Raw genomic sequence first — 23,210 nt, 5'->3', positions numbered from 1 at the left:
TTATGGCATTCCAATATTTGATGTAATGTTCATGTACAAAGTGATACAGTTCTATATCTTCATGTTACCCAGTTATTTAGTCCATTCTTTTTTTTTTCCTCCATGCAGTCTGAAGTCTCATTTAGATTCAAAGGTTACCTAGCACCTTTAGTAAACTCAATTATCTAGATACTTTAACAAGCAGGCAGAGATATATGCATTAGTGCTACAAAAATAATTAGTTTGCACAATTCACACCCCCTTCAAAGGTCAACTTCTGAAACAGTCTAAAGGGACAACCCTCTCATAATCCAAATCTATCTTCACCTTATCCCCTCAGCTTCAGATATCTGTTATTGTCTTAACTTTTGGTAAGAATCAGTATTTGGAGAGGGAGATAAAACATTGGAGTGTTGATTTAAGTTTGGATTATCAAAGGAAATGAGAACCTAGTTATTCACAGTCTCCTAGTGAAACTCACTTCAGTGAGGAATATTATTGTGATGACACTGTCTTCTGACCTTCTAGGACCTTCTACAGCGAGTTTGTAGAGATAATGCAATGTCTCTGGAAACTGTGGAAAGTTATATTCACTGAGAGTTCTGTAAAGGAGAATAAGGCACTGAATTAGCAAAGAAGATAAAAACACTTTCTGCATCAGTATATGCTAATGGTAGAAAAGGGAAAACCATTAGCCTTATATTTTGTATCATGCAGATAAAAAGAATATTCTCAAATATCCCTTTATCCAAGGTAAACTGCAGCCCCATTATGAATTCTATGCACACTCTGGGGAGTTTTATATACCTGGATCACTGATAACATCTCTGTCCTTAACATTACTCCTCTTTCCTGTTTTTCCTATCCTGTGTCACAGTACAGACTGCCCTATGTTACTGCAAGCTCCCATCCATGCCTGACCAAAAGGAGAAAAAATAAATAATGCAAAATAAATATCTTGACAATCAAAGATGACCACACAGGTTCAGTTCAGTTCAGTTCAACTCAGTTGGTCAGTCATGTCCGACTCTATGCGACCCCATGAATCGCAGCATGCCAGGCCTCCCTGTCCATCACCAACTCCTGGAGTTTACTCAGACTCACATCCATCAAGTCAGTGATGCCATCCAGCCATGTCATCCTCTGTCGTCCCCTTCTCCTCCTGCCCCCAATCCCTCCCAGCATCAGAGTCTTTTCCAATGAGTCAACTCTTCGCATGAGGTGGCCAAAGTACTGGAGTTTCAGCTTTAGCATCATTCCTTCCAAAAGAAATCCCAGGGCTGATCTCCTTCAGAATGGACTGGTTGGATCTCCTTGCAGTCCAAGGGACTCTCAAGAGTCTTCTCTAACACCACAGTTCAAAAGCATCAATTCTTCAGCGTTCAATCTTCTTCACAGTCCAACTCTCACATCCATACATGACCACTGGAAAAACCATAGCCTTGACTAGATGGACCTTAGTCAGCAAAGTCATGTCTCTGCTTTTGAATATGCTATCTAGTTGGTCATAAGTTTTCTTCCAAGGAGTAAGCATCTTTTAATTTCATAGCTGACAGGTTACATTGGTAGTTTTAGACCAAATCATTCCTTTGAATGATATAATTAAGAAACTATCTTGGGAGATATCCTAGGTTATTAAGGAGAAGAGGTGGTGAGCCCTGATTCACTGAGCCATTCTCTATAAGACACTTGGGCCTGTGACCAGGCTTACAGTTATTCCAACATGTTGGCCTCGATCAGATTGGCAGGACTAGGAAGGATCATGTAACAGAGCTTCGATCTGAAGATTCCAGGTAGAGAAGCACTAAAGTGTTGTTGTTCAGTTGCTATTTTGCATCTGACTTTTTGCGACCCCATGGACTATAGCATACAGGCTCCTTTGTCCCCTACTATCTCCTGGAGTTTGCTTAAACTCATGTCCAGTGAGTTGGTGATACCATCCAACCATCTCATGCTCTGTCACCCCCTTCTCCCTGATCTCAGTCTTTCCCAGCATCAGGGTCTTTGTCTGATGCTCAAATTTGAATGTGCATACAGATCAATCAGGGATCTTGCTAAAATGCAGCTTCTGATTAGTAGGTTTGGAGAGAACCTTGAGATTCTGCATATTTTACTCCCAGGTGATGCTCTTGTTATTGGTATGTGGACGATGCTTTGAGTAAGAAGATTCATACGTACTAAGGTACTGATGATAGAATGATTCTATCTGTAGGATGGAAAGGTACCTCCTTTTGTTTTTATATAAAATATATTCTTGAAATCTATGTGCAAATAAAATGTTGGTTTAAAAGCACCAAGAGTCCAGAAACCATATGCACTGTACTTTCTGAGTCAGTCACAACTTCAAATGGTCTACTAAGTTGTCAAGGCCATGTATCGTGATTCTTGATCAGAAAATCTGATTCCTGTAATCAGAAGCTTGCTATTCACTGGTGGATTAGCTAGAAAAAGAACTATGGTACAAGTAAAAGCTCTTTTCTATTATACTTTCCCGAATTTATCTCTCTCATTGGGCACAGGTTTATATCAGACCTCTTCTAAGTGGGAGCACATTTATAACCATCTGATGTCTATAAAGCAGAAATCAGCTAACAACAGAGGAAGGAAGCAGCAGATTCCCCTCTAGTTCTCCTTATCTGAAAGAGAAGCTTGTTGGGTAGAGGAAGGATAATTTGATATCTATGTCATTAGCTAAGAAAGCAAGGAAAGGAAAAGTAAACCCCCCCCCCCCCTCAAAAATAAGTGAAAAAGTAGGAGTTGAACAGCAATTCAGATTATTAAGAGAGATTTGGAAGTTTGGAGTGGATACTGACTGTGTTCCCACATGGCTCAGCTGAAGAAAGATGAAACAGGTGGGAAAGAGACAGAACAGTTCTCAAAGCCCCTGTTCTTACTTGGCCACAAGGTAGACTCCGTGATGGTGAAACAGCACTTGGGAAAACTGGTTCCAGCAGTTCTTTCTCTTTAGAGCAGTATCCACCTCTTGAAGTCCAGAACAATTTAGCAGAACTCTCAGGGCATCCCGGGCATACCTAAGGGCCCAAAGAAGAGGAGAGTCATCACCTGCCAGTAGCCGTTACATAACTAAATACAAATGACCTGCCTTTTCTACGATGGGCAGGATGCTGATTTTGGGAAAGGGGATGCTTCAGAGGAAAATAGCACTAAATGGTCTTCATCTCTGCTGATTAACAGGGTGTGGAGTTAAACTGAAATTGTAGCATATAAAATCTAGGATGAATAATAGAGCAGCATACTAGTTTATTAAAAGCTTATTAGCAAAAGATGCTTAATGATGTGAAAACATGCTAAAGGTGCTTGTTGATTGTCTTCTTTGGATGCTTTAAATAAATAGAATATATTCTTACCTACTGGAGATGATTTGGTATATGTCTGCTTGAAAGAGAGTAGATTATATTAGCATACTTAATATCTTAATGGAACAGATTGTGTTTGAGAGTCCTGCCTGGCTTAGATGAGGGCAAATAGCAGACAGTTGGGTCTAGATTACCCTGCACAGTAGCAAAGCTAACTGTAATCTCTTGGGCAAAAGAGAGAAGCTGAATTTACCTTATGCAGACAGAATGACAGGCTTCCCAGGTGGCACTAGTGGTAAAGAACCCAGCTTCCAATGCAGGAGACATAAGAGATGTGGGTTCAATCCCTGGGTTGGGAAGATCCCCTGGAGGAGAGCATGGCAACCCACTCCAGTATTCTCGCCTGGAGAATCCCATGGAGAGAATTTCCTGGTGGGCTATATAGTCCATGGGGTTGCAAAGAGTCAGACACGACTGAAGTGGCTTAGCGCATGCACACATGGACAGAATGGCAGCATGCTATCATAAGCCCACGCATCCTATCACCAACCACAAGGCAACTGTACATTTCACAAAGCACATTTGGGCATATTATTTCACCTTACACCTAATTTACCCTGAGAGATCACTATCAGAGGAAATGGCAGAGCTAGTACATGTCCAGCTTTGGACCTGCTGCTCCTCCCTACTCTTTCTGTGTGGTGGCGTCCCTTTGGGGCAGGAATAAACTGTGTTTTGTGGGAGTGATTTTTTTTTATACACTACAGACACATTTGGGGAAGGTCCTAGCTTACTTTGAGGTACTTAGAGTAGTTACTTTTCCAAAGGCATCCTACCCTTCAAAGGGGAGAAAACTATAATAAATGAATATACTGCACATGGGATTATGTAGTTCCAAAGGAACCCAAAGGAGTAGAGATATTTGACAGCTGGAGTGCATTTCTTATTCAGTCTGAAACAACCCCTAGTATCTCACAAAGGCCTTTCTTCTGTCATCAGTCTCAGGTTGCTGCTGTAAAAGAGTTGAAGCATGAGGGCCATCAAAAGCTGGGGGAAAAACTGGGCCACCGCTTTCTTGTAAGGACCAAGAGGCAGTAATGTGCACAGGGCCTGGGATGCCTGTAACGGAAAGGTTTGGCGTCAAGAATGTAACCATCTCCCTTTAAACCCAGTCAGCAGTGATGAGGGATGTGGAAAGGGAGGGACTCTGCAACCCTTCCCCCAACTTCCTTGAAGGAAACCTGAAGCGAGCATGCATACTCATTCATACAATAATGGTCACTAAGTCCATTCTGAAGCAGGAACCGTGCCAAGCATTTTCTGGCCATGGGCTCCTAAAGCACTATCAACAGTGCCTGACTGCCAAACCGGCAGGAAGCAAGCTGATTCCCAAGAAGGACACAGATCCCCAGACTCCATGCCAATGTGGTTAATAACGCAGGTCCTCCCACGCTTCAACAATCCAGGACAGTGAAATATTTAAAGGGGGCGGGGCATACCAGGTCACTAACAAATTGCTTGGTGCCCTGACCACTACAATACCTACAATATCAGAGAAACATATCTCACTACCTCATGTTTGTGGAACATTATCCATTTTTTCCTATTATATCTCTGTAAGACTTGAATTTACTCTCAGGAGTGCCAATGTGGGTGCTTGGGAGATATATAATGATGGCATGAATGATATTAGGCCTTCATGTGCCTATCAAGTCTGTGTGACCTGACTGGTGGCTACCTCTCCGATACCATCTCCTACACTTTCACCCTTGCTTAGTTCTCTCCAGATGTTTTGACCTTGCTTCGATAACATACCAGGTAAACTCCCATCGCTACATGGCTTTTGCCCTTCTCTCTGTCTAGGACTCTCATGCCCAGGTACCTGCAAGGATCACTCCCTCACCTCATTCAGGTCTTTGATTAGATTACTATAGTAGAGAGACTTGCCCTGAGCAATTTACCGAAACCCTCCCAGCCACTTCTTTTTCTTACCCTGCTTTATATCTCTTCTAAGCTTTGTATCATCTGACATATGACACATTTTTTTGGTTCATTGTCTCTGTCTCTTACGAGACTGTAAGCTTTGTGATCATGGATGTGCACTGAGTGAATGAATGAATGAATGAGAGCCAAACTGTGTCAAGGAAGCATGACTGAGTCTGTGGGCAGATAGGAATTTTCATGATTAAGAAAACAATGACAACAAATGGAAATTACTCATTGTGTTATTTACCGCCACAGGCATCATATTCGTAGTGTCGAGAGAGAAATGTTTTCTTTCTGTTGTTATTTTCTCCACTTCTCTAGGCTTTCCTTTCAGTATCAACAAGATTGTCTTCAGTACATGGGGGACCACACTTGACTCGGAACCGGCTGCATACCACATCAGTATCAAAATGCTGCAAACACAACCCCCGACCCCCAATCATGAGAATCATGCACTTTTCATTTTCTGCTCAACAGTGTGACTCAAATCAGGAAAACAATCTTGGTTTTATGTGTTTATAGAGCAAAGAAACTTCAGACAAGTCCAAAACAAACTGATATTCCTATTCCCAAATGATCCCATTAAGATTTTTGTCCTTGAAAACAAAGGAAGAATTTTAATAAGGTCTTATGGAAAATACAGTCTCTCAGTCTGCAAGTTCATTTCCTACTGTTATTTAAATATCTGTCCAGCTCAAAGTCAGGAACTGATCAGCTTCTGTACCCCATACCCTTCCTTCCATCTTGTGACCTTATTTGTCCAGGGATAATTGAATATTTTAAAACTGGTATCGATATACAAATTAACATATACGTAAATAAATCAATGTGAAAAGCTAGAAGGTAATTAAATAAGAAGCTACATAACTTAAAAATTAAAAAGTTAAATTTAAAAACTAAGCCATTTCCCCAAATGTCACATATCTAATCAGCTCACCAGGTATGACTAGAATCCCAGCTTCTCAGCCTCCAATTCCCAAGTTCCTTTCCCTACATACCTGCTACTCTTCAAGATTATTCTTATTGTTGCTCATTTTAAAAACAGTCCTCTGTGTTGGTATATTCTTGATACCTTGTGAAGCCGTGCTGAGCTCTGAACTCTGTTGCTCATTCTCTCTGCATTTGGGTTCTTAATATGGGGCCCTGGCCCTTCAGAACATGGACACACTCAGCTGTCTAGAACCCTAGTACCAAATGCTTTTGTCTGCAAGGCTTATTCATAGAACCATGCTTAGAACCACATGGATATCAAATCTTTCAAGGCCTCTTCCTTTACCTCTTGATTGTTATCTTCTGGCTGACCAGATCTTCTTTCTGTTTCTCCATTTAAGATTACCTACAAATTCCAGTCTTTTTTATGTCCATCCTCACCTACTACTGCACAAGACCTCCTGGTGACCAGTTTAATAAAGTTCATCTAATTCTAATTAGGTTTGCTTTCTGTACCTTCTCAATTCATACTGTTCATGATGGACCCATTGGCAGCTTTTATCTTATATTCATGTGGGTATATTCACTCTCCTCAACAAAATGCTTGAAGGTTGGGAATACTTTACACACAGTGGGTACTCAGTTCCTACCTAAACAAGAAAACACTGAGTCCTATGAATATTTTTACTTTTTAAGAATTGCCTAAGTAGTAAAATACTTTGTGAATTTAAGCTTCCTTAAAAAATGCTATCTCCAATTAAAATAAATAAATTTATATTTTAAAAACTGCTATCTTTTAGTTGAAAACAGTCAACAACAACAAGAACAACCAACAAAAAGCCAACAAACTTGGTTGACTTGTTGAAAAAATCAACAAAATTTGTTTAGCGTTTTGTTGATTTCATTGATCTCTTGTAGACATTAATTTAATCCATGTAACAGCTTCATAGATAAAATTTTTGCTCATATCACAGATTAGGAAATTGAGGATCATGATGTTTATGAAACTTACATGATGTCACACAGGATATAAGGGTCAATATGTTTCCAAGGCCTGCATTCTTTCCATAATGTAACTTCCTGCCTTTTATACTGTAATAGAGAAGTAATACCTTCCCTTCCAATGTATGAACTATAGAAATGGAGTAATGTGAATTAATAAGCTCTTCTAATTTGGCTGTTAGTTTCATAAAGTCACATAGGCTCACATTAGCATCCTTTCTTCTTAAATATTTCTTATGATCCTGGATCATGAATTTCAAATAAACAGTTAAGGGACAAGGGACTCCCAACTATACCTGGGAATTTTGTTTTATTATTTTATTGGTGGGTGGAAATATCTCAGGTCCTTCATAAATGAAAAACAAACAAACAAACAAAAAACAACCCACTATGAATTCTATCACATATGGGGAAAAAAACATTATTACTTTGAGGAGAGGTTTTTCAATGTGGGATACACAACAGGACACAATTAAAGCCTCAAATAAATAATAACAAGTATCATTTCTTGATTGTCTACTGTGTGTCATGTATTTTATGAAGCTATACATACTGTATATTATCTTAGTTAAGCCTTACAATCATCCCATGTGGTGTAAAAATAGACATTATCCTTCAGGAAAAAAAGAAATGAGATCTGCCCTGCCCTGCTCTATCTGACTCTCAAGACTGAACAAACCCTGCAGGAGGGATCTTACTCATCTGCTGGTACCGGATAGTCCATAAGTTGAAAGATGACCTTCTTCGGTGAAGTACGTGTCAACAAGGTGATGACCCGCAACATAGCTTCCCTCAGAATGGGAGAATCATCTCCACACAGCTGCTTATAAATAGTATCCACAATTTTAGACACCTGTAAAAGCAATTTCACAGGCCAATTAGAGTCTCTTGTTCCCTAGGCACTTATAAACCAAACATTTCTTAGACATTAAGAATTTAGTCCTTCTCAGAATGACCAAGGCAGCAACTAACATGCAAATAAGCACCAATGGAAAGCATATTTATGTGCTTTTTTACATAATGAAATGATTATTTTCACGAGAAATTAACATGTATTTATTTTTTTCCTTGACGTTTTTAAAAAATGTAATACTGTTTATTTGATTTCAAAAACATTTAAGTACTCCAAACATGCAAACAAAATTAATAGGATATTGCAGATCATGTTTAGTACAGAGCGTTCTTGAACTTTCATTGGTGCAGTGGCTCTTGGCTTTGTTGACAATGCAGAGTTCTATGGTTTGCTTAAAAAAGTTTAAAACTACTGTACTTCAGTGAAAATGAAAGTCGCTCAGTTGAGTCCAACTCTTTGCGAACCCATGGACTATACAGTCCATGGAATTCTCTAGGCCAGAATACTGGAGTGGATAGCCTTTCCCTTCTCCAAGGGATCTTCCCAACCCAGGGATCAAACCCAGGTCTCCTGCATTGCAGACAGATTTTTTTTACCAGCTGAGCCACAAGGGAAGCACTTCAAAGAAAAATGATCCAAAACAATTCTCATTCCAGCTGACCCTCTCCTTTTCCACAGCTAATAATGGCAGTGGGATGCTATGTCACTATATACAAAAACAAGACAACCTTGGATGCCCACTGCAGTGTCCACAGGTCCAGTTCCACAGTGCACGCCCTGAGCTACAGCCCCTCTGGAAGGCATTGACCCACAGCCTCCACACCAAGCAAGGAACATTAAGAGTGTATCTCAGTTGCTTTTTTTTTTTTTTTTTTTTTACAAACTATACATATGTACAGCTGAGAACTTGGGATTTCTAGCCAATGACCATAAAGTTAACCCATATACTTACAAATTTAAAAAAAAATGCCAGGAACATCTTTAAATGCCTTGTCATACCAACAGCAAAGTGCAGAGTGAGGAGAATATGAAAGCCTTTTCATTTTAGAAATATGTACAGTTTTGATACAGTTTCCATACAGTTTTGTACAGTTTGAAACACCCTTGGTCACTTCATGTAAACCACTGACAATTACTAGAACACTTTGAGAGACTAAGATATGATCATGATCCAACTGGGTAATTAAACCTAATGAGGGCAACAGACACATCTCGTGCTTGCTGCCTTCATGAGAGTCGCTGCCTCCATGAGAGTCACTGCCTTCAAGTTTTATTGAGATCATAATTGACATAAAGCATTGTATAAGTTTAAAGCATATAATACAATGATTTGATGTCCATACATCATGAAATGGTTACCACAATAAGTTTAGCATACATCCATCATGCAAAATAAAAGGAAAAGAAAAAATATTTTCTGGTGAAGAACTCTTAGAATTTACTCTCAACAACTTTCATATATAATATACAGCAGTGTTAATTGTGCCTTAGTACTTATTTATCTTCTAATTGGAAATTACACCTTCCACCAGCCTTTGGCAAACCACAAATCCTATCTCCTTTTCTATGAATTTAATTTGTTTTTGAAATATAATTGACCTACAACACTTCCTTATTTCCTGGCGTACAACATAGTGATTCCATATTTCTATTTGCTACAAAATGTTTACCATGTAAATTTCTCATCTGTCATTATGTGAAGATATTACATTATTCTTGGCTACGTTTGCCACACTGTAACTTTCATCCTCATTACTCACTAGAGTCTATGTCTCCAGGTGAGTCCATGTTGCCTCCTGTCTCTCTAGGAGGCTCTCCAAGATCAGTGTGTTTGACCCACATTCTTTCTGAATTACTGCTTCTGCCCTGGGTCTTTGAGAATATGAATTTTACCATGTATGCTTTAAGAGTGAAGTCTTTGTTTCTTACAGCCCTCTGACTCTCCTGAAAGCAAGGCTTAGAGGCCTTCAAAATCAGATATTCTGTGAGTTCATCTTTCTGGTGCAGGACCCCCAAGCTGGGTAGCCAAATGTGGGGTTTAGATGCCTTACACCTTGGGCAGAACCTCTGAGATTGTGATTATCTTCTGCTTCATGGGTCTCCAATCTGGGGGTTTGGATACTGACTGTATAGTGTCTCTGTACTTCCTACCCATCTTATTGCGCTTCCTTCTTTAGTTCTTTAGTTGTAGATTTGTTTTTCTGCTAGTTTCCTAGTCTTTCTCATCAATAGTTACTCTGTAAATAATTGTAATTTTGGTGTGCCTTTTGGAGTGGGTGAGCTCAGGGACCTCCTAGTCTACCCTTCTGGCAGCCTCCCAGTCTGTGCATTTATGGATAATAGGAGAAAAGCCATTTTTAAAGAAAGGTTTATTTTGGTTGGGTAGACTTTATTAGGTAAAACATACAAGCTCAATTCAGAAAGCATATGTATAACTTGAGTCCTTTAAAAAGCAAGTCAAAATAATGGAATAGAATAATAATAGAACAATACACTTCCAAAAACATTTTTACAGTTAAAGAAGACATGTATCTGTATTTTGAAGGAATGAACTATGCATAGTGGAATGGCCTAGAATGGTAAACACTGAGTTATAATCTTGCAAGTTCTCTTTATAGGCTTCATGTAAGGTTTATTTTTCCCATTTTCATTCAACTTTTTCTCTTGTTTTATGGCTTTACCTTTTTAAAAAGTATTATTGAAATATAGTTGATTTGCAGTGTTGTATCAGTTTATATATATGGGCTTCCCTGTTAGCTCAGCTGGTAAAGAATCCATCTGCAATTCAGGAAACCCCGGTTCGATCCCTGGGTTGGGACAATCCCCTGAAGAAGGGAAAGTCTACCCACTCCAGTATTCTGGCCTGGAGAATTCCATGGACTATAGATTCGGACATGACTGAGTGACTTTCACTTTCACTTTATATGTTATTTTTCTTTGTTGTCTGGCTTACTTCACTTAGTGTGATAATCTCTAGGTCCATCCATGTTGCTGCAAATGGCATTGTTTCATTTTTTTATGGCTGAATAATCTTATGGCAGCTCTATTTTTAGCCTTTTAGGGAATCTCCATACTGTTCTCCATACTGGTTGTACCAATTTACATTCCCAACAATGGAGGAGGGTTCCTTTTTCTGCACACCCTCTCCAACATTTATTATTGTAGACTATTTGATGATGGCCATTCTGACTGGTGTGAAGTGTTATCTTATTGTAGTTTTCATTTGCATTTCTCTAATAGTGATATTAAGCATCATTCCATGTACCTTTTTTGATTGGGTTGCTTTTTTTTTTGTATTGAATTGTATGAGCTGTTTGTATAGTTTGGAAATAAATCTCTTGTTGGTTGCATCATCTGCAAATGTTTTTTACCATTATATAGGTTGCATTTTGTTCTGCTTATGGTTTCCTTTGCTGTGCAAAGGCTTTTAAGTTTAATTTGGTCCCACTTGTCTGTTTTTGTTATTTCCATTTTTACATTATATACATTTTTATTTTTAGTGTATAATATTATGCCAGCTAGGAGATGGACCCAAAAAGATATTGTTGAGATTTATATCAAAGAATGTTCTGCCTATGTTTTTCTCCATTATTTTTATAGTATCTGGTCTTACATTTATGTCTTTAATCCATTCTGAGTTAATTTTTTATATATGGTGTTAGAAATGTTCTAATATTATTATTTTACATGTAGCTGTTCAATTTTATGAGCACAACTTGAAGAGATTGTCTTTTCTCCATTGTGTATTATTTTCTTTGTTGTAGATTCATTGACCATAGGTGTGTGGGATTATTTCTAGGCTTTCTATGTTGTTCTAGTGATCTATGTATCTGTTTCTGTTGCCAGTACCATACTATTTTGATTACTGTAGCTTTGTAATATAGTTTGAAGTAAAGAAGTGTGATTCCTTCAGGTCCATTCTTCTTTCTCAAGACTGTTTTGGGTATTTGGGGATCTTTTATGTTTCCATGTAAATTTAAAATTTTTTTGTTCTAGTTCTGAGGAAAATGCTATTGGTAATTTGATAGAGATTCCACTGGATATGTACACTGTTTGGGGTAGTCTACTCATTTTTGTAAAAAGTGTATTTCTTTGGTTTTGGCTATATTAGGTCTTTTTCACTGCCTGTGGGGCTCTAATTCTGCTGAGCAGGGGCTACACTTCATTGCAGTGCATGGATTTCTTATTGTGGTGGTTTCTCTAGTGTGGAGCATGGGCTGTGAAGCATGGGTTCTAGAGAACAGGTTCAGAGAGTTGTGGTGCATGGGCTTAGTTTCTCCACAGCATGTGGGATCTTCCTGAACCAGAGATCATAACCGCATCCCCTTCATTGGCAGATGTATTTTGAACCACTGGACCACCAAAGAAGTCTCAACCTAGTCTTTTTAACAATACTCCTCCAATACAAGAATATGGTATATCTTTACTTCCCTTTGTGTCATCTTCAATTTTATCACCAACCTTCCGAAGTTTTTCTAGTATAGGTCTTTTGCCTCCTTATATTCACCTCAGTTCAATTCAGTTGCTCAGTCATGTCTGACTCTTTGTAACCACATGGACAGCAGCACGCCAGGCTTCCCTGTCCATCACCAATCCTGGAACTTACTCAAACTCACGTCCATCAAGTTGGTGATGCCATCCAACCATCTCATCCTCTGTCATCCCCTTCTCCTCCAGCCTTCATCTTGCCCAGCAACAGAGTCTTTTCCAATGAGTCAGTGCTTCGAATCCAGTGGCCAAAGTATTGGAGTTTCAGCATCAGTCCTTCCAATGAATATTCAGGACTGATTTCCTTTAGGATGGACTGGTTTCATCTCCTTGCAGTTCAAGGGACTCTCAAGAGTCTTTTCCAATCCCACAGTTCAAAAGCATCCATTCTTTAGCACTCAGCTTTCTTTATAGTCCAACTCTCACATCCAAGCATGACTACTGGAAAAACCATAGATTTGACTAGACAGACCTTTGTTGGAAAAGTAATGTCTTTACTTTTTAATATGCTGTCTAGGTTGGTCATAACTTTCCTTCCAAGGAGCAAGCATCTTTTAATTTCATGGCTGCAGTCACCATCTGCAGTGATTCTGGAGCCCAAGAAAATAAAGTCTGTCACGATTTCCATTGTGTACCCATCTATTTCCCATGAAGTGATGGGACCAGATGCTATGATCTTAGTTTTCTGAATGTTGAGTTGTAAGCTAGCTTTTACACTCTCCTCTTTCCCTTTCATCAAGAGGCTGTTTAGTTTTCCTTCACTTTCTGCCATAAGGGTGGTGTCATCTGCATATCTGAGTTTATTGATATTTCACCGAGCAATCTTGATTCCAACTTGTGCTTCATCCAGCCCAGCATTTTGTATGATGTACTCTGCATATAAGTTAAATAAGCAGAGTCACAATATACAGCCATGACATACTCCTTTCCCGATTTGGAAATAGTCTGTTGTTCCATGTCTGGTTCTAACTGTTGCTTCATGGCCTGCGTACAGATTTCTCAAGAGACAGGTCAGGTGGTCTGGTATTCCCATCTCTTTCAGAATTTTCCACAGTTTGTTATGATCCACACAGTCAAAGGCTGTGGTGTAGTCAATAAAACAGTAGTAGATGTTTTTCTGTAACTCTCTTGCTTTTTCCATGATCCAGCAGATGTTGGCAATTTGATCCCTGGTTCCTCTGCCTTTTCTAAATCCAGATTGAACATCTGGAAGTTCACTGTTCATGTATTGTTGAAGCCTGGCTTGGAGAATTTTGAGCATTACTTTACTAGTATGTGAGATGAGTGCAATTATGTGGTAGTTTGAGCATTCTTTGGCATTGCCTTTCTTACAGATTGGAATGACAAGTGACATTTTCCAGTCCTGTGGCCACTGCTGAGTTTTTGCAATTTGCTGCATATTGAGTGCAGCACTTTCATAACATCACCTTTTAGGATTTCTAATAGCTAAACTGGAATTCCATCACCTCCACAAGGTTTGTAGTGATGCTTCCTAAGGCCTGCTTGACTTCTCATTCCAGGATGTCTGGCTGTAGGTGAGTGATTGCATCATCATTGTTATCAGGGTCATGAAGATCTATTTTGAACAGTTCTTCTGTGTATTCTTGCCACCTCTTCTTAATATCTTCTGCTTCTGTTACACCCATACCATTTCTGTCCTTTATTGTGCCCATCTTTGCATGAAATGTTTCCTTGGTATCTCTGATTTTCTTGAAGAGATCTCTAGTCTTTCCCATTCTGTTGTTTTCCTCTATTTCTTTGCACTGATCACTCAGGAAGGCTTTCTAATCTCTCCTTGCTATTCTTTGGAACTCTGCATTCAGATGCTTATATCTTTCCTTTTCTCCTTTGCCTTTTGCTTCTCTTCTTTCCACAGCTATTTGTAAGACTTCTTCAGACAACCATTTTGCCTTAAAAAATTTTTTTTCCCTTGGGGATGGTCTTCATCACTGCCTCCTGTGTAATGTCACAAACCTCTGTCCATAGTTCTTCAAGCACTCTGTCTATCAGATCGAATTCCTTGTATCTATTTCTCACTTTCACTGTATAATTGTTAGGGATTTCATTTAAATCATACCTGAATGGTCTAGTGGTTTTCCCTACTTTCTCCAATTTAAGTCTGAATTTGACAATAAGGAGGTCATGATCTGAGCCACAGTCAGCTCCTGGTCTTGTTTTTGCTGACTATATAGAGATTCTCCAGCTTTGTCTGCAAAGAATATAATCAATCTGATTTCAGTGTTGACCATCTGGTCATCTGGTGATGTCCATGTGTAGAGTCTTCTCTTGTGTTGTTGGAAGAGGGTGTTTGCTATGACCAGTGCGTTCTCTTGACAAAACTCTGTTAGCCTCTGTCCTGCTTTGTTTTATACTCCAAGGCCAAATTTTCCTGTTATTCCAGGTATCTCTTGACTTCCTACTTTTGAATTCCAGTCCCCTACTATGTAAAGGACATCTTTTTGGGGTGTTAGTTTTGGAAAGTCTTGTAGGTCTTCATAGAACCGTTCAACTTTAGCTTCTGGTCGGGGAATAGACTTGGATTACTGTGATATTGAATGGTTTGCCTTGGAAAAGAACAGAGATCCTTGTCATTTTTGAGATTGTATCCAAGTACTGCATTTTGGACTTTTTTGTTGACTATCATGGCTACTCCATTTCTTCTAAGTGATTCTTGCCCACAGTAATAGATATAATGGTCATCTGAGTTAAATTCACACATGCCAGTTCATTTTAGTTGATTGATTCCTAAAACGTTGATATTCACTCTTGCCATCTCCTGTTTGACCACTTGCAATTTGCCTTAATTCATGGGCCTAACATCCCAGGTTCCCATACAATATTTCTCTTTATAGCGTCAGACTTTGCTTCCAACACCAGTCACATCCACAACTGGGTGTTGTCTTTGCTTTGACTCTGTCTCTTAATTCTTTCTGGAGTTACTTCTCCACTGATCTCCTGTAGCATATTGGGCACCTACCGACTTGGGGAGTTCATCTTTCAGTGTCCTGTCTTCTGCCTTTTCATGCTGTTCATGGGGTTCCCAAGGCAAGAATACTGAAGTGGTTTGCCATTCCCTTCTCTGGTGGACCATGTTACATAGGTTTATTTTATTCTTTTTGATGTGATGGTAAATGAGATTGTTTCCTTGATTTCTCTTTATAATCTTTTATGGTTAGTGTATAGAAGTGCAACATATTTCTGCATATTAATTTTTCATCCTGTAACTTTACCAAATTCATTGATGAGTTTTAGTAGTTTTCTGGTAGCATTTTAAGGATTTTCGATGTATAGTATCATGTCATATATAAACAATAACAGTTTTACTTCTTCCTTTCCCATTGGATTCCCTTTATTTCCTTTTCTTCTCTGATTAATCTGAATAGGACTTCTGAAACTATGGTTGATGAAAATGGTGTTTACCTGTCTTGTTACTTATCTTAGAGGGCATGCTTTCAGCTTTTCACCATTGAGTATTATGTTAGATGTGGGTTTGTCATATATGGTCTTTATTATGTTGAGGTATAATCCCTTTGTGCCACTCTCTGAAGAGTTTGTTTTTTTTTTTTAATCATAAATGAATGTTGAATTTTATCAAAAGATTTTTCTGCATCTGTTGTAATGATCACATGGATTTGTTCTTCAATTTTTAATGTGTTATATCACATTATGATTGATTTGCAGATTTTGTAATATCCTTGCATCTGTGGGATAAGTCCCAGTTGACCATGATATATGATCCTTTTAGTGTACTTTTGGATTTGGTTTGCTAACATTTTGTTGAGGATCTTTACATCTACGATCATCAGTGATAGTGGTGTGTAATTTTCTTTTCTGTGGTATTTTTGTCTGGTTTTGGTTTCAGGGTGATGATGGCATCATAGAATTAGTTCTAAAGTATTCCTTCCTCTGCAACTTTTTGGGAACAGTTTTAGTAGTATGGATGTTTAGTATAGATGTTAGTAGTATAGATGTTTAGTATAGTATAGTTGTTTTCTCTGAATATTTGGTAGAACTTGCCAGTGAAGCTACCCATTCTGGAACTTTTGCTTGTTGGAAGTTTTAAAACCACAGTTTAAATTTCAGAACTTGTTATTAGTCTGTTCATATTTTCTATTTCTTCCTGGTTCAGTCTTGAGGGATTGTACCATTCTGAAAGTCTGTCCATTTCTTCCATATTGTCCATTTTTGGATGTATGGTTGCTTCTGGTAGTAATAGGATCCTTTGTACTTCTGTTGTGTCCATTGTAACTTTTCCATTTTCATTTCTAGTTTTATTGATTTGGATCCTCTCCCCCCCTTTTTTTTTCTTTATGAGTCTGGCTAAAGCTTTATCAGTTTTTAAAATATTTTCAAAGAAACATCTTTTATTTTTATTGATCTTTTCTTTCCTTGGTCTATATTTCATTTATTTCTGCTCTGATCTTTATGATTTCTTTTCTCCTACTAATTCTGAATTTTTGTTGTTGTTGTTGTTCTTTCTCTAGTTGTTTTAGGTGTAAGTTAGGCTGTTTTTCCGAGATTTTTCTTGTTTTTTGATAAGCATATCACTTTAAACTTAGCTCTTAGAACTGCTTTTGCTGCATCCCATAGGTTTTAGATCATTGTTTTAATTTTCATTTGTTTCTAGGTATTCATTTTCTCTTTGACTTCCTTAGTGATCCATTAGTTGTTTAGTTACATATTGTTTAGCTTCCATGTGTTTGTTTGTGCTTTTTAGTTTTTCCCTTATAGTTGATTTCTAATCACATAGTGTTGCAATTGGAAAAGATGTTTGATATGATTCAATTTTATAAATTTAATGAGGCTTCCTTTGTGGCCCAGATCTATCCTGGAGACTGTTCTATGTGCTCTTGAAAAGAATGTGTATTTGGCTGCTTTCAGATGGAATGCTCCATCTAAATATCAATTCAGTCTATCTAGTCTAATGTGTCACCTGTATTTCCTTATTGATTCTTTTGGATAGATGATCTGTCTGGACTCAGAGGGAGAGGGAGAGGGTGGGATGATTTGGGAGAATGGCATTCTAACATGTATACTATCATGTAAGAATTGAATCGCCAGTCTATGACTGACGCAGGATACAGCATGCTTGGGGCTGGTGCATGGGGATGACCCAGAGAGATGTTATGGGGAGGGGAGGTGGGAGGGGGGTTCATGTTTGGGAACGCATGTAAGAATTAAAGATTTTAAAATTTAAAAAATAAAAAACTAAAAAAAAAAAAGTGGGATGTTAAATTTTCCCACTATGACTGTATTACTGTTATTTTCTTCTTTTGTGTTAAATAATGTTTGTCTGATGTATTGAGGTGCTCTTATGATGGAGGGACATAGAAATTTACAATTGTTATTTCTATTCCTTGGATTGATCCCTTAATCATTATGTGTGTCCTTTTTTGTCTCAGATAACAGGCTTTAAAGTCTATTTTGTCTGATAAGTATTACTACTTCAGCTCTCTTTTGACTTTTATTTGCATGGAATATCTTTTTCCATCACCTCACTTTTGTCTGTATATGTCTCTAGATCTTAAGTAGATCTTTTGTAGGCTGCATATATATGGGTCCTGCTTTTGTATCCATTCAGCCAATCTATGTCTTTGGTTGGAGCATTTATTCCATTTATATTTAGGTAATTATCAATATATGGGTTCTTACTGCCATTTTGTTAATAGTTTTGGATTGTTTTTGGTAGATATTTTCCTCCCTTTCTTCTTTTGTGGTTTGATGACTATCTTTAGTGTTGTGTGTGGATACCTTTTTTGTGTGTATAACCATTACAAATTTTTGATTTGCGGTACCATGACATTTGGGATCAGTTCAGTTCAGTCGCTCAGTTGTGTCTGACTCTTTGCGACCCCATGAATTGCAGCATGCCAGGCCTCCCTGTCTATCACCAACTCCCAGAGTTCACTCAAACTCATGTCCATTGAGTGGGTGATGCCATCCAGCCATCTCATCCTCTGTCGTCTCCTTCTCCTCCTGCCCCCAATCCCTCCCAGCATCAGAGTCTTTTCCAATGAGTCAACTCTTCGCATGAGGTGGCCAAAGTACTGCAGTTTCAGCTTTAGCATCATTCCTTCCAAAGAACACCCAGGACTGATCTCCTTTAGGATGGACTGGTTGGATCTCCTTGTAGTCCAAGGGACTCTCAAGAGTCTTCTCCAACACCACAGTTCAAAAGCATCAATTCTTTGGTGCTTAGCTTTCTTCACAGTCCAACTCTCACATTCATACATGACTACTGGAAAACCATAGCCTTGACTAGATGGACCTTTGTCAGCAAAGTAATGTCTCTGCTTTTTAATATGCTTTCTAGTTTGGTCATAACTTTCCTTCCAAGGAGTAAGTGTCTTTTAATTTCATGGCTGCTATCACTATCTGCAGTGATTTTGGAGCCCCCCAAAATAAAGTCTGACACTGTTTCCACTGTTTCCCCATCTATTTCCCATGAAGTGATGGGACCAGATGCCATGATCTTACTTTTCTGACTGTTCAGCTTTTAGCCAACTTTTTCACTCTCTTCTTTCACTTTCATCAAGAGGCTTTTAGCTCCTCTTCACTTTCTGCCATAAGGGTGGTGTCATTTGCATATCTGAGGTTACTGATATTTCTCCCGACAATCTTAATTCCAGCTTATGCTTCCTCCAGCCAAGTGTTTCTCATGATGTACTCTGCATATAAGTTAAACAAGCAGGGTGACAATATACAGTCTTGACGTACTCCTTTTCCTATTTGGAACCAGTCTGTTGTTCCATGTCCAGTTCTAACTGTTGCTTCCTCACCTGCATATAGGTTTCTCAAGAGGCAGGTCAGGTGCTCTGTATTTCCATCTCTTTCAGAATTTTCCACAGTTTATTATGATCCACACAGTCAAAGGCTTTGGCATAGTCAATAAAGCGGAAGTAGGTGTTTTTCTGGAACTCTCTTGCTTTTTCCATGATCCAGGGGATGTTGGCAATTTGATCTCTGGTTCCTCTGCCTTTTCTAAACCCAGCTTGAACATCTGGAAGTTCACGGTTCATGCATTGCTGAAGCCTGGCTTGGAGAATTTTGAGCATTATGTTACTAGTGTGTGAGATGAGTGCAATTGTGTGGTAGTTTGCACATTCTTTGGCATTTCCTTTCTTTGGGATTGGAATGAAAATGGACCTTTTCCAGTCTTGTGGCCACTGCTGAGTTTTCCAAATTTTCTGACATATTGAGGGCAGCACTTTCACAGCATAATCTTTCAGGATTTGAAACAGCTCAACTGGAATTTCGTCACCTCCACTAGGATAGCAGTCTATATATATGTGCATGATTATTTTAAATTCCTGATCTCTTAATTTCAAATGCATTTTTAATATCCTGCATTTGTACTCTTCTTCTCTCATGATTACTGATTTTGATATCATTGTTGTCTGTGGATAATTTCCTACAGTAACTGTTTCCCTTTACTGGTGAGCTACCACTTTCATAATTTTTTGGTTTCTACTTGTAGTCTCTTATTTTCCACTTTGAGAAGTTTCTTTAGCATTGATTGTAAAGCTGGTTTGGTAATGCTGAATTCTCATAGCTTTTGCTAGTATATAAAGCTTTTGATTTATCTATCAAATCTGAATGAGATCATTTCTGTTTTATCACTTTAAATATATTATGCCACTCCCTCTTGGTCTGCAGTTTCTGCTAACAAATCAATTGATAACTATTTGGGAATTTCTTTGTTATGTTATTTGTTGCTTTTAATGTTTTCTCTGTCTTTAATTTTTGTCAGTTTGATTACAGTGTGTCTCTGCGTGTTCTTGCTTGGGTTAGTCCTGTATGGGATTCTCTGTGCTTCTTGAACTTAGGTGATTGTTTCCTTTCCTGTGTCAGGGACATTTTCAGCAGTTATCTCTTCAAATATTTTCTCAGCTTCTTTCTCTCCGTGTTCTACTTCTGGGACATCTATAATGTGAATGTTGGTGTATTTGACCCAGTTGTCTCTTAAACTGTTCTCACTCCTTTTCATTCTATTTTCTTTATTCTGTTCTGCAGCAGTCATTTCCAATATTCTGTCTTCCAACACTCTGTCTTCCAACTCACTGATTCATTCTTCTCCCTCACATATTCCACCGTTAATTCCTTTGAGTGTATTTTTCATTTCACTTATTGTATTCTTGAAACCCAAGTTATACACACACACACACACACGTGCACATGAAGTGAAGTGAAATTCACTCAGTTGTGTCCAACTCTTTGCAACCCCATGGACTGTGGCCCACCAGGCTCCTTTGTCCATGGAATTATCCAGGCAAGAATACTGCAGCGGGTAACCTTTCCTTTTTCCAGGGGATCTTCCTAACCCAGGGATTGAAATCAGGTTTCCCACATTGCAGGTGGTTTATTTACTATTTGAGCCACCAGGGAAGCCCAAAGAAATTGGGCTTTGAAGAGACTGAAAGTGCTCAAGAAATTGAGCACTGAAGAATTGATGCTTTTGAACTGTGTTGTTGGAGAAGACTATTGAGAGTCCCTTGGATTGCTAGGAGATCAAACCAGTCAATCCTAAAGGAAATCAGTCCTGAATATTCATTGGAAGGACTGATGCTGAAACTGGAGCTCCAATAGTTTGGCTACCTGATATGGAGAACTGACTCATTAGAAAAATCCTGATGCTGGGCAAGATTGAAGGCAGGAGGAGAAGGGGATGACAGAGGATGAGTTGGTTGGATGGCATTACCGACTTGATGGACATGTGTTTGAACATGCTCTGGGAGTTGGTGATGGACAGGGAAGCCTGGCGTGCTGCAGTCCATGGGGTTGCAAAGAGTTGGACACAACTGAGTGACTGAACGGAACTAAACTGATTGTATTCTTGATAAAAAAAACTTGTAACTTCTTGCTCTGTGAATCCATTCTTTTCCCAAGTTCTTGAATCATCTTTGTGTTCATTACTCTGAACTCCTTTCTTGGATAGATTGCTTTTTACCACTTCATTTCACTTAGTTGTCCTTCTGAAGTTTTATCTTGTTCCTTTGTCTGGAACATTTCTTTGCCATCTCTTCTTTGGCCTTTTTTCTAAATTTCTATTTGTATTTTTATGCATGTAGTAGGTTAGTTATATTTCTTGACCTTGGAGAAGTGGCCCTATGTATCACAGCAGTACCTTTTCCTCTTATTACCCATTGGCCAGGAACTAACTGGCCCCAGGGTAGTTTCTGACCTGTGTTTGCACACTCAGTTCTGCAGGCTGTGGAATTATGATTTTCTTACTCTAGTGTCTGCCCCCTGGTGGGGGAGGCTGGATTAGAGAGGCTTGTGCTGGCTTCCTGGTGGGAGGAGTAGGTGCCTGCCCTCTGGTGGGTAGAAATGCGTCATAGTTCTCTTGCAGACAGGGACATGTCAAGGGGTGTATCTGTTGGTGGCTGCGGGCTCAGGAAGTCTTTAGGCAGCCTGTCTGCTGGTGGGTGTGGCTGTGTTCCCACTCTGTTGTTTGACCTGAAGAGCCCCAGCACTGAAGCCTACAGGCTGTTGCATGGGGCCAGGTCTTGGTGCCAAAGACCCAAACAAGATATTTTACTCATGTAGATGAACACTCCCCAGTATGTCTACCACCAGCTTTTATGACCCCAGAGAGAGCCAAAGCTTCTCCTTGCCTTCTCAGGAAACCCTCCCAGACCAGCAGGTAGTTCTGGCCCAGGATCCTGTTACACACAAGAACTTGTGTGTGCCTTCCGAGAGTGATGTCTCTGTTTCTGTTAGTCTTGCAGACCTCCTGCAGTCAAGCCTTACTGATCTTCAAAGCCAAATACTCTGAAGATTCCTTCTCCTAATGCTGGTCCCCTAAGCTGGGGAGCCTGGCGTGAGACTCAGAGCCCTCACTTCTGGGAGAACTTCTGTGACGTTATTATTTTCCGGTTTGTGGGTTACCCGCCTGAGTGGTATGGGATTTGATTATATGACTACTGTGCCCCTCCTACTGCTTCTTGTGGTTTCTTCTTTGTGTCTTTGATGTAGAATATTTTTTTTTGGTATGGTCCAGTCCTTTTTGCCAATGATGGTTCAGCAGTTAGTTGTGATTTTGGTGCATTTGTGAGAAGAGGCAAACTCAGGTCCTTCTACTCCACCATCTTGTCTCCAACCCCTCTTCACTTTTAAATGAGAGTTTTAGCTGGACCTAAATTCTTCTTAAACCAAGGGTTGTATATTCAACATCAAGCTTAATCTACCCAGAGTACCTTGCTTCTTATTTCAAAAATGCTTCTCAGAAGTTATAAGCTGAAAAGTTGGTTGATGTAAATTTACATTCCATTGCAGTTTCCTTATGTACAATTGAATTATCTGTGTATAACCCTTTACTCTGGGGCTACCCTGGTAGCTCAGCAGTGAAGAATCCAGCTGCAATGCAGGAGTCTCAGGAAACACAGGTTCGATTCTGGGATTGGGAAGATCCTCTGGAGGAGGGCATGGCAACCCATTGCAGTATAATTGCCTGGAGAATCCCATGGACAGAGGAGCCCAGCAGGCTACAGTCCATAGGATCTTGGAGTTGGAATTGACTGAAGCAACTTAGCATACATTCAACCCTTTACTCTAAACAAGTGTTTACTGTAAAATATTCATCATACCAAGGTGAACATGAGATGGAAGACATAAACCATTGTTCTCCTCTACAGATCTCTTAACTATTAGGTTTG

The 23,210-nt window shown here is 39.1% G+C and overlaps 1 protein-coding gene across 1 annotated transcript in view; it reads right to left on the bottom strand.

The window, feature by feature from the left end:
* MROH9 (maestro heat like repeat family member 9) overlaps positions 1-23,210 on the bottom strand; it is a 72,123-nt gene that overhangs the window by 24,980 nt on the left and 23,933 nt on the right. The window contains exons 9-13 of the mRNA XM_027976065.1: positions 7,913-8,067; positions 5,530-5,695; positions 4,273-4,415; positions 2,874-3,011; positions 461-581 (exon numbers count right to left, since the gene is read on the bottom strand). Coding sequence (XP_027831866.1) covers positions 461-581; positions 2,874-3,011; positions 4,273-4,415; positions 5,530-5,695; positions 7,913-8,067 — 723 coding nt within the window. The remainder of the gene's footprint in view (positions 1-460; positions 582-2,873; positions 3,012-4,272; positions 4,416-5,529; positions 5,696-7,912; positions 8,068-23,210) is intronic.

Source organism: Ovis aries, chromosome 12, assembly GCF_016772045.2.
Source record: "Ovis aries strain OAR_USU_Benz2616 breed Rambouillet chromosome 12, ARS-UI_Ramb_v3.0, whole genome shotgun sequence".
Taxonomy (NCBI): domain Eukaryota; kingdom Metazoa; phylum Chordata; class Mammalia; order Artiodactyla; family Bovidae; genus Ovis; species Ovis aries.
Note: the sequence above shows the minus strand (reverse complement) of the source record. Positions and strands in the feature narration are given on the sequence as shown.